The sequence below is a fragment of the Diceros bicornis genome, chromosome 2 (genome assembly GCF_020826845.1).
Source record: "Diceros bicornis minor isolate mBicDic1 chromosome 2, mDicBic1.mat.cur, whole genome shotgun sequence".
Classification (NCBI taxonomy): domain Eukaryota; kingdom Metazoa; phylum Chordata; class Mammalia; order Perissodactyla; family Rhinocerotidae; genus Diceros; species Diceros bicornis.
The window spans coordinates 58,251,989-58,270,807 of NC_080741.1; the positions used below are offsets into that span (position 1 = coordinate 58,251,989).

An 18,819-nucleotide genomic window follows, 5' to 3' on the forward strand; every position below is an offset into this window, starting at 1 on the left:
GGAAAAGGCCATCAGTGCATATCTGTTTCACCTTTTCGCTTGTTTTCTTAATCATGGCCTTCTATAGCTGACTATGCATACAAAAATGTGCACTTTGAAAATTTGTAAAATCATGGATCTTAGTCTTCTGACTGCTACTACACCTAGTTTTGAATGCCTGTGTTGTAAATTTTTTTTTTCTCCTGAGGAAGAGTCACCCTGAGCTAACATCTGTTGCCAATCTTCCTCTTTTTGCTTGAGGAAAATTAGCCCTGAGCTAACATCTGTTGCCAGTCTTCTTCTATTTTGCATGTGGATCGCCACCACAACGTCGCTGCCTATGAGTGGTGTAAGTCTGCCCCTGGGAACCGAACTTGGGCCACTGAAGCAGAGCATGCTGAACTTAACCACTAGGCCACGGGGCCAGCCCCTGTGTTTAAACTTTTTATTTGAGATAATTGTAGATTCACATGCAGTTGTAAGAAATAATGAAGCAGAGAAAGATGGGCACGGATGTTACCCCAGGGCCAATCTTCCTCAGCAAAAAGAGGAGGATTGGCAATGGATGTTAGCTCGGGGCTAATCTTCCTCACAAAAACAAAAAAACAAAAAAAAAGAAATAATGAAGAAAGAGACCAAATATCCATACCCAATTTCTTTCATTGGTAACATCTTGCAAAACTATAGTACAATGTCACAATCAGGACGTTAACACTGATACAGTCAAGTTACAGAACTTTTATCAATCCAAGGATCCCTCATGTCCTAGTCTGTTTGGGTTGCTATAATAAAATACCATAAACTGGGTGGCTTATAAACAACAGAAATTTATTTCTCACAGTTCTGGATGCTGGAAGCCCAAGTTCAAGGTGTCTTCACGGCACCCGGTGAGGGTCCTCTTCCTGGTTCCACACCTTCTCAAAGTGTCCTCCCATGGTTGAAGGGGCAAGGGTTCCCTCTGGAGTCTTCTTTCATAAAGCACTAATCCTACTCATGAGGGCTTCACCCTTGTGACCTAAGTAACTCCCAAAGGCCCCACCTCCTAACACCTTATCTTTGGAGGTTAGGATTTCAACATATGAATTTTGGGGAGACACAAATATTCAAACCATAGCATCTCACTTTGCCCTTCTATAGCCACACCTACTTCCCTCCCACACTCACCCTACTATCCCAGCCTTAACTGTTGTCATCTGTAATGTTGTAATTTCATGAATGTTATATAAATGGAGTCATACAGTATATAATCTTTTGGGGTTGGCTTTTTCACTCAGCATAATTCTCTAGAGATTTATCCAAGTTGTTGTGTGTATCAATAGTTTATTCCTTTTTGTTGCTAAGTAGTAGTCTTTTTTTTTTTTTTTGGTGAGGAAGATTGGCCCTGAGCTAACATCTGTTGCCAATCTTCCTCTTTTTGCTGAGGAAGATTAACTGTGAGCTAACATCTGTGCCCATCTTCCTCTATTTTGTATGTGGGTCACTGCCACAGCATGGCTTGATGAGTGGTGTGTAGGTCGGCACTCGGGTCTGAACCTGCGAACCCCAGGCCACTGAAGTGGAGCACGTGAACTTAACCTCTATGCCACCGGGCTGGCCCTGCTAAGTAGTATTCTATGGTGTGGATGTAGCAAAGTTTAACCGTTCACCTGTTGAAGGGCATCTGGCTTGTTTCTACTTTGGGGCACTTATTACTAAAGCTGCTATGAACATATGATGGTTGCATGTTTAGTTTTTTAAGGAACTGCCAAACTGTATTCTAGAGTGGCTGTACCATTTTACATTCCCACCAGCAATGCATGAGTGATCCAGTTTCTCTGTATCCTAGCCAGCATTTGGTGTTATCATTATTTTTTATTTTAACTATTCTGATAGGTGTATAGTGATATCTCATTGTAGTCTTAATTTGCATTTCCTTGATGACTAGTAATGTTGAACATCTTTTCGTGTGCTTATTTGCCATCTGTATATCCTCTTGAAAAGAATGTATATTCTGTTGTTGGATGGAGTCTTCTATAAATGCTAATTAAATCTGTTGGTTGATGGTATTGTTGAGTTCATCTATTTCCTTACTGGTTTTCTGTTTAGTTGTTCTATCAGTTGCCGAGAGAGGGGTGTTGAAGTCTCAAACTATAATTGTGGATTTGTCTATTTCTTCTTTCAGTTCTATCAGTTTTTGCTTTACATATTTTGTAGCTCTGGTGTTTGGTGCATACACATTTAATATGCTGTGTATTGCTGGTAGATTACCCTTTTATCTTTACGTAATGTCCCTCTCTGTCTTGGGTAATTTTCTTTGCTCTGCAGTCTACTTTATCTGATATTTTCACTTATTTTTGTTCCTCTGATTTATAATTGAGGCTCTCTTTTCCTCCTCTTTTTTAGGAATATATCATTCGGGTTCAAAGAGGAATTTCTGTAGAAAACAGCTGGCAGGTAAGCATTTTTTTGTCATTAGAAAAATATTAAAAATATTCAAACAAAATTCTGACTGGGGGCATCTAAAAATCTGGAAGAATCAGAACATGTATAAATATAAAACATATTTCTCTTAGATGTAAACCTTTACCTTTAAGACATGTCTTATAAAAGGCTTTTCTGTTCCCAGTTTTTTGGTTAAATTCGCATATGATGTTGCCACAGATGTTGTTGTACTCTAGCTCGACTCAGAGTAAGTAGGATAGGCAAATTATTTGTTTTGTTCCTAGAAATTCAAACCTCCTCCCCTGCAGCTATGGTTTGGGTGGAGGAGGTTAGAGTTCAGTCTGCCAGGTAGAAAGGCGAGACAGTGTGCTGGACATTATACAGTTTAGAACATTGCATTTCATGGACTCCCAAGTCCACTCATGGGCAATTTCTAGTGCTAGTTCCCTCATGGATCTAGGGGAGGGTCTTCTTACAGCCCCAGGCTCTGCTTTCCTTGGTGGTGGCCTCAGAGAGAAAAAACTTCCTTCATAGATCTAGAGGTCCTTCCCATCCCAGTTGATTTGCAGAGAGTGATTGACTTCTGTATAGGGCCATTTCTTTCCTGTTTTAGTAATTATAATTAACCCCCTCCTCTCCCATCTTCCAGATCCTACCTTGTTCTTCACAGCCCAGCTTGAACCTTACCTCTCACTCTAAGCAGTCTGTGATCACAGTGGCCTAGATCCAATGCCGTAGAATCCCAGGGAATACTTAACGAGAATGTGGATTCTTTTTTTTTTTTTTTTGAGGAAGATCAGCCCTGAGCTAACATCCATGCTTATCCTCCTCTTTTTGCTGAGGAAGACCAGCTCTGAGCTAACATCTATTGCCAATCCTCCTCCTTTTTTCCCCCAAAGCCCCAGTAGATAGTTGTATGTCATAGTTGCACATCCTTCTACTTGCTGTATGTGGGACGCGGCCTCAGCATGGCCGGAGAAGCGGTGCGTCGGTGCGTGCCTGGGATCCGAACCCAGGCTGCCAGTAGCGGAGCGCGCGCACTTAACCGCTAAGCCACAGGGCCGGCCCAAGAATGTGGATTCTTGGGTCCCACCATAGCCCTATTGAATTAGATTCTCTGTGAGTGGGCTCCTAGGTGATCTCCAGGTAATACTTCTACACACTAACATTTGAGAATCATCAATAAAGCTTGAAGTAAAACTATTTATTTATTTATTTATTAAATAATTTTATTTATTTATTTATTTATTCCCCCCCCAAAGCCCCAGTAGATAGTTGTATGTCATAGCTGCACGTCCTTCTAGTTGCTGTATGTGGGACGCGGCCTCAGCATGGCTAGAGAAGAGGCCCGTCGATGCATGCCCGGGATCCGAACCCGGGCCGCCAGCATCGGAGCGCAAGCACTTAACCGCTAGGCCACGGGGCCGGCCCGAAGTAAAACTATTTAAAAGCAAAATAATTTCCTTGCCCAGAGCCTGAAGAGCTAGTAGAATTTGGCTATGGCGTAATCAATGGCATCAACGTAACTAAGAAAGAAGTGTAGACAGTGGGAGGTTGACTGTCTGCCAAGAGGGGAAACATGGGAAATCAGGGAGAGGTGTGGCTGCTCTGCCTGCAGGTGCAGTCCAGTCTCTAGAGTGGTGGGATCTCAGCTGGGGGAAGTTTTATCCAGGGCAAGGATGAAATGGCCTCAAAACTGTCTACCTCCTTTTGCTTTGATTTCATGTTCAGTGAAATTATTTTTTCTTTTTTTTTGTAAATCATTAATTCATCTTTCCAGGTGCCTGGTTAATAAGAAAGATATTTAAAGAGTTATTTGCCCTGAAAACAAATACATCATCATTCTCTCTTACCTGTTGGCGTCTTGTGAATTTGGCTGGCATTAACCAGTTTCCCATGGCCCAGCCAACTCTGGGGCATTGCTGGGTCTGTTTTCTGGGCTTGTCAGGTTAAGTAGGTTAAACGCCAGGTATAAGCCTTACTATCCTTAGTGCAAGCCCCTCTAGAATGCTGATAAATATTAAATAAGGGAATGAAAAGGGATGGTCTTTGCTGAATCCAAACACCACTGTCTTGTCTCTTACAGATCGTTAGGAGATACAGTGACTTTGATTTGCTGAACAACAGCTTGCAGGTAAGTATTTTAAAACACCAATGATACGCATTGATTACTAGGGGTGTCTTGGAAACTGGTTGGAAACAGCAATGTCAGGAACAAGGAATTAGCAAATTTCCCTGCCAAAAGAGATAAACTCATACTTTAAACAGACGATGTATGGCTCTAAAAATAAACTTTTGGGAACAAACATGTGATTTCTAATAATCACCTTGAAGCTGAGTCCCTTTGTACTAGCCTGCATTCTTACCACCATCATGGGATGCTGTGTGTCATCTCCTTTTTGCAGATTAGGAATGACTAAATGGATTGCTAGAGTTGTTCGCTTAGAGCTGGGACTCTCAGGCTCTCTCCGCTAAACTGCATAGTCAGCATTGCAGATCAACACTCAGCGGCAACTAGAGACTCAGCCTTTTCCAGTGTAACTTTTTTCTCTTAAATACGTATTTCTAAATCACTTTGATTTAACTGGGTCTAATGTGGTGGCCATAATGGAAAGAAGGGTGAGCTGCCGAGTCTTTCTCCAGAAACGCTGCCAGTGCTAGTAATGATTGGAGAGTCCTAGAGGGGCTTTAGCACCATAGGAAATACTAGCAGTACCACCCATGTCTTCACTTGGCTGTAGGTTACTGAAGACCCCTGGGCTTGTGTCATATCTCAGATTTGATTGGTAACATAAAACCTTTTAAACTTGAGCCAGAGTGCAGGCCTATGACCAGCTCAGCAGAGAAGTGAAGGACTGCTCCCTTCATTGGTGAGGTGGCCATCATCACTTATTCTGAGTGACCTCTGATCCTGCCCACAAAGGTCAGGAGGACTGCTGGCTGGGAGGGAGCATAATGCTTCCTTTCCTTCAAAAGGCCATGTTTTATTGATCAGACTTTGGAAAATAGCATTTGTGGAGTCAAAACTTTAACATTATTTGCAACACTGCTGAAAGCACGAATGCCTTATTTTCCTTCTGATAGGATTGGCCTGAGTATCTGCAGACCTTTATCTAATTGCCATATGGTCATGCATTTGACACATGCTGTCTTTTTAAATTTTAATTGTAGTATGACCAACTTAAATCTCCAGATAGAATATTGGCAGAGATTGAATTCTCCTCAGAGATGAGTTTAATTGGTTTCAATTGTGGATTTTAATAGCATATTCCTTCCGCTTAGACAAAAGCCGGGCCTGTGATGACATTGTAAATAAGGTACCAATGTGCAGTTTATTCCAGCAGTGGATTTTCCCCACACGCCCCTCCAGACATTTCCATATGACATTTCCACAGTGGCGTGAGCATTTGGGAGTTAGTGTTGGGCCTACTATATGTTTCACCTTTGTGCGCAAGTGAACCTTTGCCTAGTTTTAAAGAAGGAGGAGTGATCTTGTCCAATGTCGTTCAGCCAGGGCTGAGTAAGAATCATGGGAGAAACACTTCTGAAATTGAAATTGCCTAGGCCCAGCCCCCAAGCCTGGTGGGTAGGGAAGAGGGTTTTATCTCCTCTTTGTTCTTGCTTTGGGGATATGAGGTTGAATCTCCATGGCTATTCAATTATGGCCTTTTTAATAGAGTAGAATTTTATTTTTGCTTCAGTGTAATTTTCCCTTTTAAAATGGGCACTGTCAATGTGCATCTTATTTCAAATGCAAATATCCACGTGTATTGATGTTGGCTTGTCTTGGGCAGGATATGGCCAGACATCAGTTCAGTGGGAGGTTTTTCTGGATCCAAGTAAACAAACAGAAGAAAGTACATACAGCTTTTTGGCAACAAAATAATTTCAAAACAACTTCCATAAAACAGACCAAAAAGAGTCCAAAACCACAGAATAAAGCTGTGACCATGATTTTCAGTGTCTGATTACCCTTCTGACAAATAAATGAGTTCCTGCTGAAGAAAGAGAAATATAATACACATGTTCAGAGTTGTCTGAGTCCAATAGGAAAAATGCCTAAGTGGAAAAAAAAAGCAGGATGTAAAATTATACATGCAATATAATATAATTACATGAAATGTTTAGAAAAACTGTTTGGAAGGAAATATGCCAAAATGTTAACAATGGTGATCCCCAGGTGGCGGGATTATGGGTTACATTTTCTTTTTCTGGTTCTTTATACTGTTCTGTACTTTCCAAGTTCTCTACAAATGAGCACATGTAAGTTATATAAGTAGAAAAATAGAAAAGAGCTGCACTTTCCCAACTTTTTATAGTGAGCATATTTGTGGTAACAGTGAAGAAAAATCACCACCCTATTTTAAAGACAACATCAAATTAGTAACCATCTAGGGAGACAGCATACAACAAAGAAAAAGAAAGAAGCAGGAGTTGAAATGATGGGAACTGGGCAGGGAACCCTCAGACGTGGGAAGGAACCCAGGCTCTGCCCCTTAGCAGCACTGAGCCCTTGGGTCAGTTATTCCCTGTTGGTCCTCACTTTCCCCTTCCATCTGAAATGAAGGGGTTGAACCAGATGACTTCTCAGGTCCGTTGTAGCACGAATGTTTTGTGATTTGAATTTTACTGCCCATTGTTGACATAGGAGAGACTACTGTGCACTGGCGGGAAATTGGGACAAATTAAGGGTCTACTGAGAGCTTAGAACTCCCTAGAATACTCACTGGAATATGGTTGAAGACAATTTGTAGATCATTAAGATCTGATAATGGAAGTGAGAGATTAATAGATTCAGAGTTTGAAGGTTTTTCCTCCAGACAAAAGCTAGTTTTCTTGTAACTACGATATAATTTGTCAGGTAATTTAGAGGTTTCTCCTAAGCTGGCATGGGTCAGGCTATGGGCTCTAGACCCCTCTTTGGCGATCATCCCCGCTCTGCAGGTATTATGAATGGAACTCTGAGGACTTCTCTGCCGGCTTTTGTGTTCTCTTTCCCTTATACAAAGAACTCAAGAAGGGGATCTGTAGTGCATGTTAAAGAGGAAAGCCATTGAAAAGGGAATGGTGAGGTGTCATGGCTTGAAGCCTTCAATGTGGAGGTGTCTAGGAAATCACTGGTTAATGACTTTATCACTCTACGTGCTAGTATTCTATTTCCCTCCCTTCTAATTAGTCACTGGAGTTCTAAATTTTATATTCTGTGATTGGTAAGCATTTTAGAAATTCTAGGAGAAAACTGAAAGAGAAAATACGTGTCTCTTGAATGCTAATCTTTTTTAAAGGCCAGATTTTAAAATAACACACATATTGCATAGTTTTAGTACTTTTAGGACTATTGTGAGATCTTAAACCAGGGCAGGAAAACACCCCCAGTATGTCTAGCAGGCTGACATAGTGGGGACACTGTCACCACAGCTGTTGGCAAAGAACTTTTTGTCTCACCTGATGATTTGAGAGCTGATGGGATCTGGACAGATCTGTACATTTTCCTGAAGTGAAATGAAGCTTGAAAAGATAGATTGGTTTAAGCTTGGAGGCCACAAAGTTCAAAACAGATACTTTATCAAATTTATTCCCATATCCCCACCGTGAATAAAAAATAGTAGGGTTTGAATCTGATGATGTCAGACGTGACTCTGCATTCTGAGTGATGTGGGATTCTGCTGGGTCTGCTGTTGGCGGGTAGTGCAGGCAAATCTAGTGATATTGGCTGATGGTAATTTTTTTTTTTATCCCTGCTGTGTATATGATCAGTTTGATAAGGAAAAGGGTTTTTCTTTCTTTTAATTGAAAAAGGTAGTAAATGAACAATGTAAACATTTCATGGTATCAAAATAAAAATTAATTGACTAACCTACTCCCAGAGGTAGCTATTCTCAAGCAAGTGGTGTGAGTCCTTTCAGACATTTTTTGTGCATATGTAACTATCCCTGGGTTTATACACACACAGAGATTATGTACTGCAACTTAATAAAAGAGTTTTTAAAAGAAATACGTCAGTTTGTTTTCAGTAACATATCACCTTTGATTACCCTATATTACTCAATGCTCCTGAACAAAAATAATAATAATAAAGTGATTGGCTTGGATGTGTACTAGCTGAGTGATATGCTTTCTTCATAAGTGTGCTTTTAATTTAGCTAATAAAGAAACTGCTATTAGGTCAAGCCTAAGTGTATGAATGAGGAAAATGACGTGAAATTTAAATGTCTTATCTGGCAGTGAATTACGCCATAGTAGAAAATTCGCTCTAAGTATGCTCTGACGTATTTTCATAATTAAGTTGGAGACATAGGCAATTTAGAATTGTCAGCCAACCTTTTCATCTTCTCCAATATCAAGTTCAAGGTCTTTCTTGTTGTTTGAAAAATACAGAGTGGAACAGGCTAAGTTAGGTTTGCCTACATGGTCGGTTTAGATTACATCCTTATCTGAACTCAAGATGCCCTTCTCTTTGGACCTTCCCCTCGATCAATACACAGGCCACTTGGACTGCTCTAATCCAAGTACAAGTGCTCTTTGAAAGCGATTTTCCTCGTTAAATTAAGATACCAGTATGACAATTTGTTTTTTAAGTTTAAAAAATAGACTCGTGAAGTTTTAAATGATCTGGAAAATGATAGTAGATTGAGCACCTGCATTTACTTTTCCTCCCTCTTGAAGCCACTCTAAAACAACAGTAAATTGATCACACACACACCCTCAAGGACAAATAGAATAGGAGAGGAGAAAACTACAACAAAACGTTTGAAGCTGAAAATCCAGTGGATGAGAGCTAACTAATTAAGCAGACATGGGAAGGCCGAATTCTGAGATGGGGTGTGGATAACCCCACTGGGTCCCAGTTTACACCACAGAACATCTAAAAGGTTTAGCAATTGACAGCACAAGGTGCTGCCTCCAGTGTGGGGCAAGGTCAAGTTAATATCAGAAGTCGAAGGTTTGTTTAAGAAGCAGTCAGATCCCCAAATCTCCCCCATCTGAGCCATTTTTGCCTGCCCTTCTCCTTCCAGCAGAAAACTGGAAGTTTATTCCCTGGAGAGGGTAAAACAGTCATTGGACTGGGGAATGCTTGTACGGTTGAGAACATTTATGTAATAAATGGGAGCACCGCCCCTCCCAACACTCCACCCTCCTCCCCAAGCCTCCTTCATCTTCTCAGCTCCCAGAATACTGGCAGTGAAGCCTAGACCCTCCAGGCAGGAGACTGGAAGATTCTTTTTGGAGGATTGTGCCCAGCCTAAGAGGAAAGAGCTAAAGACACTGAAGTCACAGTTTCTTCCAGTGAAACAGCTGAGTGAGATCATGTGCTACAACAAAGCCCACAGCAGGTAAACCCAGCTGCCTACCCAGAGCCTCTAGTCAGCTTTTGGTGCTTTGCTCTTAAATATGAGCAGACAACCCAGGATCACCAGATTCCTAAGGAACACTTTTAACATGAAAAATAACGACCAAAACAAACAGGAAAAAAAGAACTTTCAGGAAGCAGAATATATGCAATCTGAAGAACATTTCAGGCACTTTAGAAAAATTATCTTTTATGATCTCAGAGAGATAGAAATTGTATTCCATTCAGGATGCTGTTAAGGAAAAAAAAGAAAAGAGTACTTAGAAATAAAAAAGATAATAGTAGAAGTGAAAACTCTTTAGAAGGGCTGAAAGATACAGGAACTACTCCAGAAAATTTTTTTCAGTAGAAAAAAAGTGTTTAACAAAGGTGGAAACTAGAAGAGAAAAGGTAAGAATAGAGGACCAGTCCAGAAGTCCAACACTGGAAAATAGGAGTTCCAGAAAAAGAAAGCAAAGGGCACAGAGGGGAAGAAATAAAGACCTAATACAATAAAATACCAAAGAATATAAGGATATTAGTTTCTAGACTAAAAGGGCTGAGTACTCAGCACAGAGGATGAAAACAGACCCATGGAATTCACAAACTGAGGTCAAAGAGCAGATCCTAAAAGCTTCCAGGGAGGAAAAATGAGAATTGAGAATCTGCTGCTTGAACCTTTAACAGCAGCACTGGAAACCAGAAGACAATGCAGTAGTTCTTAAAAATTCTGAAGAAAAAATATTTATGGGCCAACCCTGGTGACCTAGTGGTTAAGTTCAACATGCTCCACTTTAGCAGCCAGGGTTCAGCTCCCAGGCGCGGACCTACACTACTTGTCTGTCAGTGGCCATGCTGTGGCAGTGGCTTACGTACAAAAAGAGGAAGATTGGCAATAGATGTTAGCTCAGGGCAAATCTTCCTGAGCAAAAAAAGCCCCCAAACTTTCCAACTTAGAATTCCATAGCGATATTCGCTATCAATCAAGTGTGAGGGTAGAATAAAGACATTTTTACACAGGAAATGTTTCAAAAAATTTATCCCCCTTGTCCCCTTTTGTAGAAGCTGACTGAGGGTATGCTCCACCAAAAATAAGGGGATTCTCTAAGAAAAAGGAAGGTATGGATATAGAAATGGCATTCAGCAGGCGAAAGGCAAAAGCTTCTCCAGCATGATGGGAAGGGTGGTCCCAGGATGCCTGCTCTGCAGCAGGTATGGGGACCACTGGGCCCGCTTGAAGCAGGTTGGTGTGTTCTGGAAAACACTCCTCAAGAAGATGAAATTGATGCATCTGTGTGTGTGTTGAGAGAAGACTTCGCTGGAGAGTTTGGAGTTGAATAGAAAATGTTAAAAAGCAGACTATCAGTTGACAGAAAGGAAGAGTAAGCGTGACTCTGGCTCAGTTGTGAATACCATTTACCTAATGTAAAGGTGAATATTGCACTAAATAAAATGATAGCATAACTATATTAGAAGGATTGGGAACAGGATGTGTTCGGGATGAGGTTAGGATTTTGAAAGAGAACTTAGTCTTCATCTTCCATAGTTGGAAATTTATAGATAATGCCTAAAAATGAAAAATCAACACGTAACAATATGAACATTCCTCATTGCCAAAAGATCAGTTGAAAGAGTTGACTGTGGCTGTCTCTGGGGAGTGGGGAATGTCGGTGTCACCTGGTGGCAGGGGTAGTGGTGGGGTAGTGTCATGGGATTGCTAATAATACTTAAAAAAGAGCTATTTGACTCTTGAAATCATGTTCATGTGTAAGTGTGATAAAAATAACACATTAAAAAAATTGTTTTAAAGTTGCTGTGCTTAATAAAGCATTTTACAATTCTAAGATGTACAGTTTTTTTCACATTTTTTTAATATCACTGAAATTAGGATGCATCTTAAAATCTATAGTGTCTTACACTTAATGAAATATAATGGCTCAGGATTATGACAATGTATCTTGTTTGGGGATGACATGAGTCTAATAGTTTTTTTTTTTTTAATTAAAGATTGCAGGCCTAAGTCTACCTCTTCCTCCCAAAAAATTGATTGGTAACATGGATCGTGAATTCATAGCTGAGAGGCAGAAGGGTCTTCAGAACTATCTCAACGTTATCACCACGAATCATATCTTGTCTAATTGTGAGCTGGTAAAGAAGTTTTTAGATCCAAACAACTATTCTGCAAACTACACTGGTAAGCAAAGGGACTAGTGAGCTGGGGTGGGGTCACGTGGCTAAAGAGGCACTGTTCTTTGCTGGAGGTAACGTGAGGGAGAAACTCTACTTACAATCGGGGAGATGTATACATTTGTTATAGGGCATTATTCATTTACTAATTCTTACCTGGCTGTAATTTACTATAGACGTAAAAGAAGAAAATAATTACTTCTAAAATGTTTGTGATGTCTGCACAGAAAAATATGGGAGAGAAGTTATTGTGTCTATGTACTTGCAGTCTTGTCTTTATTATCTTCCCTAACAGAGCAGAGAGTAAATAATCCACAATAATCTGTACAGTAATCTCAATTTGATTGTATTTGGCTCCGTTTTTTTTTTTTTTTTGTGAGGAAGGTCAGCCCTGAGCTAACATCTGTCGCCAGTCCTCCTCTTTTTGCTGAGGAAGACTGGCCCTGGGCTAACATCCGTGCCCATCTTCCTCCACTTTATATGGGATGCTGCCATGGCATGGCTTGACAAGGGGTTCGTCGGTGTGCGCCCGGGATCCGAACCTGCGAACCCCGGGGCCACCAAAGTGGAGCGCGCGGAGCGCGCGCACTTAACTGCTGTGCCACTAGGCCGGCCCCTGGCTCCGTTTTTGTATTTAAAATATAACGTATGTCTGTTTTTTCTGGGAATTACTTTAAACACAAGAGTGATTCAGAAGGGTCCTCTCTGTGTCTTCCTGGTTGTTCCCTGACACCTGCTCAGTGCAAAGCCTAAGGAGGAGGGAGTCCTCTTACAAACCTTTCCTGGATCAGGGCAGCAGCCAGGGGTCTGATGTGCAAAGGGTACTGATTCCACACAATTCCATCAATAACCTGAGCCTGGTGTCAGCAGAATGAGTGATTGAATTTTTTTTTTTTTTTTTGATTTTTATTGATATTTTAATGGTTTCTAACATTGTGAAATTTTGGGTTGTACATTTTTGTTTGTCCATCACCCCATATATGACTCCCTTCACCCCTTGTGCCCACCCCCCACCCCCACTTCCCGGGTAACCACAGTCCAGTTTTCTCTGTCCATGTGTTGGTTTATATTCCACATATGAGTGAGATCATACAGTGTTTGTCTTTCTCTTTCTGGCTTATTTCACTTAACATAATACGCTCCAGGCCCATCCATGTTGTTGCAAATGGGACGATTTTGTCTTTTTTTATGGCTGAGTAGTATTCCATTGTATATATATACCACATTTTCTTAATCCAATCGTCAGTCGAGGGACACTTAGGTTGCTTCCACTTCTTGGCTATGGTGAATAATGCTGCAATGAACATAGGGGTGCGTAAGCCTCTTTGGATTGTTGATTTCAGGTGCGTTGGATAGATTCCCAGTAGTGGGATGGCTGGATCATAGGGCATCTCTATTTTTAATTCTTTGAGGAATCTCCATACCGTTTTCCATAGAGGCTGCACCAATTTGCATTCCCACCAGCTGTGTATGAGGGTTCCTGTTTCTCCACATCCTCTCCAACATTTGTTGTTTTTTGTCTTGGTGATTATAGCCATTCTGACGGGCGTGAGGTGGTATCTTAGTGTTGTTTTGATTTGCATTTCCCTGATGATTAGTGATGTTGAGCATCTTTTCATGTGCCTATTGGCCATCTGTATATCTTCCTTGGAGAAGTGTCTGTTCATTTCCTCTGCCCATTTTTTGATCGGGTTGTTTGTTTTTTTGTTGTTCAATTGTGTGAGTTCTTTATATATTATGGAGATCAACCCCTTGTCAGATGTATGTTTTGCAAATATTCTCTCCCAGCTGGTTGGTTGTTTGTTCATCTTGATTCTGATTTCATTTGTCTTATAAAAGCTCTTTAGTCTGATAAAGTCCCACTTGTTTATTTTTTCTTTAGTTTCCCTAGTCTGGGTAGGCATGTCATCCGAAAAGATTCCTTTAAACCCAATGTCAAATAGTGTGTTGCCTATATTTTCTTCTATGAGTTTTATAGTTTCAGGTCTCACCTTCAGGTCTTTGATCCATTTTGAGTTAATTTTTGTGTATGGCGATAGCACATGGTCCACTTTCATTCTTTTGCATGTGGATGTCCAGTTTTCCCAACACCATTTATTGAAGAGACTTTCCTTTCTCCATTGCATGTCCTTAGCACCTTTGTCGAAAATTAGCTGTCCGTATATGTGTGGTTTTATTTCTGGGCTTTCAATTCTGTTCCATTGATCTGTGTGTCTGTTTTTGTACCAGTACCATGCTGTTTTGATTACTATTGCTTTGTAGTATGTTTTGAAGTCAGGAATTGTGATGCCTCCTGCTTTGTTCTTTTTCTTTAGGATTTCTTTAGCTATTCGGGGTCTTTTGTTGCCCCATATAAATTTTAGTATTCTTTTTTCTATTTCTGTGAAGAATGTCATTGGGATTCTGATTGGGATTGCATTGAATCTGTAGATTGCTTTAGGTAATATAGACATTTTAACTATGTTTATTCTTCCAATCCACGTGCATGGGATATCTTTCCATTTCTTTATGTCATCGTAGATTTCCCTCAATAATGTCTTGTAGTTCTCATTGTATAGGTCCTTCACCTCCTTGGTAAGATTTATTCCTAGGTATTTTATTCTTTTTGATGCAATTGTAAATGGTATTATCTTTTTGAGCTCTCTTTCTGTTAGTTCATTATTAGCATATAGAAATGCAACTGATTTTTGTAGATTGATTTTGTACCCTGCAACTTTGCTGTAGTTGTTGATTGTTTCTAACAGTTTTCCAACAGATTCTTTAGGGTTTTCTATATATACAATCATGTCATCTGCAAATAGTGAGAGTTTCACTTCTTTGTTACCTATTTGGATTCCTTTTATTCCTTTTTCTTGCCTAATTGCTCTGGCCAAAACCTCCAGTACTATGTTGAACAGGAGTGGTGAGAGTGGGCAGCCCTGCCTCGTTCCTGTTCTCAGAGGAATGGCTTTCAGTCTTTCCCCGTTGAGTATGATGTTAGCTGTGGGTTTGTCATATATGGCCTTTATTATGTTGAGGTACTTTCCTTCTATTCCCATTTTATTGAGAGTTTTTATCATAAATGGATGTTGTATCTTGTCAAATGCCTTCTCTGCGTCTATTGAGATGATCATGTGGTTTTTATTCTTTGTTTTGTTGATGTGATGTATCACGTTGATTGATTTGCGGATGTTGAACCATCCCTGTGTCTCTGGTATAAATCCCACTTGATCATGGTGTATGATCTTTTTAATATATTGTTGTATTCGGTTTGCCAATATTTTGTTGAGGATTTTTGCATCAATGTTCATCAGCGATATTGGCCTGTAATTTTCTTTCTTTGTATTGTCTTTGTCTGGTTTCAGTATCAGGGTGATGTTGGCCTCATAGAATGATTCAGGAAGTGTTCCATCTTCCTCTATTTTTTGGAATAGTTTGAGGAGGATGGGTATTAAATCTTCTTTGAATGTTTGGTAAAATTCACTGGAGAAGCCATCTGGTCCTGGACTTTTATTTTTTGGGAGGTTTTTGATTACTATTTCAATCTCTTTACTTGTGATTGGTCTATTCAGATTCTCCATTTCTTCTTGGTTCAATTTTGGGAGGTTGTATAAGTCTAAGAATTTATCCATTTCTTCTAGATTGTCCAATTTGTTGGCATATAATTTCTCATAGTATTCTCTTATAATCCTCTGTATTTCCATGGTATCCGTTGTAATTTCTCCTCTTTCATTTCTAATTTTATTTACTTGAGCCTTTTCTCTTTTTTTCTTAGTTAGCCTGGCTAAGGGTTTGTCTATTTTGTTTATCTTCTCGAAGAACCAACTCTTTGTTTCATTAATCCTTTCTACTGTTTTTTTGGTCTCAATATCATTTATTTCTGCTCTGATTTTTATTATTTCTCTCCTTCTGCTGGCTTTGGGCTTTGTTTGTTCTTCTTTTTCTAGTTCTGTTAGGTGTAATTTAAGGTTGCCTATTAGGGCTTTTTCTTGTTTGTTAAGGTGGGCTTGTATCGCTATGAGTTTCCCTCTCAGGACCGCTTTTGCTGCGTCCCATATGGTTTGATATGGCATGTTATCATTTTCGTTTGTTTCCAGATAGTTTTTGATTTCTCCTTTAATTTCATCAATGATCCATTGGTTGTTCAGTAGCATGTTGTTTAATCTCCACATTTTTGTCACTTTCCCAGTTTTTTTTTCCTGGTTCATTTCCAGTTTCATAGCCTTATGGTCTGAAAAGATGCTTGTTATGATTTCAATCCTCTTAAATTTATTGAGGCTTGCTTTGTTTCCCAACATATGGTCTATCCTAGAGAATGTTCCATGCGCGCTTGAGAAGAATGTGTAGTCAGCTGTTTTTGGGTGGAGTGCTCTGTATATGTCTACTAGGTCCATCTCGTCCAGTTTTTCATTTAAGTCTAATATCTCTTTATTAACTTTTTGTCTGGATGATCTATCCATTGCTGTAAGTGGGGTGTTAAGATCCCCTACTATTATTGTGTTGTTGTTGATTTCTCCTTTTAGGTTTGTTAATAGTTGTTTTATGTACATTGGTGCTCCTATGTTGGGTGCATATATATTTATAAGTGATATGTCTTCTTGATGGAGTGTCCCTTTTATCATTATATATTTCCCTTCTTTGTCTTTCTTAACCTGTTTTATCTTGAAGTCTACTTTGTCTGATATGAGTATGGCAACACCTGCTTTCTTTTGTTTGCCATTAGCTTGGAGTATTGTCTTCCATCCTTTCACTCTGAGCCTGTGCTTGTCTTTAGTGCTAAGATGTGTTTCCTGAAGGCAGCATATTGTTGGGTCTTGCTTTTTAATCCATCCTGCCACTCTGTATCTTTTGATTGGAGAGTTCAATCCATTTACATTTAGGGTAATTATTGAAATATGAGGGTTGAATGTTGCTGTTTTGTCACTTATTTTCTGGTTCTTTTGCATTTCCTTTGTTTCTTGTCCCATTTGTTTTGGACTGCCAATTCAGTTTGGTTGTTCTGTCTTATGATTCTTCTAGTTTTCTCTTTGTTTATCATATGTGGTTTTAATTTGATTATTTGTTTAGTGGTTACCTTGAGGTTTGGGCGAAAAATCTTCTGTATGAGATAGTCCATTATCTGATAGCCTCCTATTTCCTTATACTAAGTCAATTCAGTCAATTTCCTCTTCCCCTTCTAAGTTGCTCTTGTTATACCTTATTCTATCTTGTGTTGTGGCTGTGTGTTTACAGTGATGAGGTTAAATTTATTTTTGGTGAATTTCTTCCTTTGATCTTTGAGTTTAGTATTTAAGTGGTTGCTAACCTATTCCGGTAAAGATCTACTATTTCTCTGATTTTGTCTACCTACTTTTCTCCTTACTCCGAGCTTTGTGTTCCCTTTCTCTTCTTGTTTTCAGGCCTGAGGGCCTTCTTGAGTATTTCTTGTAGTGGCGGTCTCGTGGCCATGAACTCCCTTAGCTTTTGTTTATCTGGGAGAGTTACTATTTCTCCATCATATTTGAAGGATATTTTTGCTGGATAGAGTATTCTTGGCTGAAAGTTTTTGTCTTTTAGTATTTTGAATATATCATTCCAGTCTCTTCTAGCCTGAAAAGTTTCTGTTGAGAAATCCGCTGAGAGCCTGATGGGAGTTCCTTTGTACGTTATTTTTTGTTTTTGTCTAGCTGCCCTTAATATTGTTTCTTTGTCGTTGACCCTGGCTAGCCTTACCACTAGGTGTCGTGGTGAAGGCCTTTGTCTGTTAATATATATAGGAGTCCTGTTGGCTTCGCTTACTGGTATTTCCTGCTCCTTCCCCAGATTTGGGAAATTTTCAGCTATTATTTCCTTGAATAGGCTCTCTGTTCCTCTTTCCCTCTCCTCTCCCTCAGGAATACCTATAATTCTTATGTTACATTTTCTAATAGAGTCCGATATTTCTCGGAGTCTTTCTTCATTTCTTTTTAGTCTTAGTTCTCTCTCTTCTTCCATCTGGAGTATATCTGTATTCCTATCCTCTAAAGTACTAATTCTTTCCTCCATATTGTCAGCTCTGTTCTTTAAAGATTCCAGATTCTCCTTTATCTCCTCCATTGTGTTCTTCATCTCCATCAGCCCTGATAGATTTTTCTTTATGATTTCAATCTCTTTTGTGAAGAAACTCCTAATCTCATTTAATTGTTTGTCTGTGTTGTCTCGTATTTCGTTGAGTGTTTTTATGATAGCTATTTTGAAATCTCTGTCATTTAGTTTATGGATTTCTGTGTCTTCGGGGTTGATTTCTGGTTGCTTGTCATTTTGTTTCTGGTCTGGTGATTTCATATATTTTTGCATTGTGGTTCCTGTGTTGGTTTTGATTTTCCTCAGAGTGATTGAATTTTTAATACACTCTGGTGTGGCCTTGAAGAGACCAATAGAAACCACTGTAGGACTAAACCAATGACTAAAATTCCTCTGACTTGTTAAAGGTAAACCATGCTTAGAGTCTTTTTATGTCGAACTCTGGGTATTATTAGTAAGCTGTTTTCCTTGCTAAGAGAATGGATTGTTTACATGCTACTTTTTGGATCCTCAAAACACTGCTCTTGAAGTAATTAGAGGGAGCACTTTTATTCTTGTTTCAGGGAGAGAGAAATAGAGGCCTACTTGTCAGGCATCAAACTTTTCTGCATAATAGAATCACCTGGGGAGTTTTAAAAAATCCTGATACCCAGGCTACACTCATGCCAGTTAAATCAGAGTCTCTGTGGGTGGGGCTCGCAGTTTGTTAAGCTTCCCAAGAGATCCCAATATGCAGCCGAGTTTGAAAACCACAGCCCTTGGCCTTCCTACTCACGGTGTGGTTGCCTGACCAGCAGCATTGGTATTACTGGAAGCTTCTCAAAAATGCATAATTCACACCCCCTCCCAGACCTGCTAATCAGGATCTGATTTTAAGCAGG

General features: G+C 39.7%; 1 protein-coding gene across 8 annotated transcripts in view; it reads left to right on the forward strand.

The window, feature by feature from the left end:
* PXK (PX domain containing serine/threonine kinase like) overlaps positions 1 to 18,819 on the forward strand; it is a 73,891-nt gene that overhangs the window by 19,047 nt on the left and 36,025 nt on the right. For 7 of the 8 annotated variants that reach the window (XM_058562031.1, XM_058562036.1, XM_058562065.1 and 4 more), the window contains exons 2-4: positions 2,362 to 2,412; positions 4,487 to 4,534; positions 11,738 to 11,924. In XM_058562031.1, the coding sequence (XP_058418014.1) occupies positions 2,362 to 2,412; positions 4,487 to 4,534; positions 11,738 to 11,924 (286 nt within the window). Of the gene's footprint in view, positions 1 to 2,361; positions 2,413 to 4,486; positions 4,535 to 9,572; positions 9,735 to 11,737; positions 11,925 to 18,819 lie in introns of those variants that run through there. The other variant, XM_058562058.1, reaches the window with a different exon arrangement.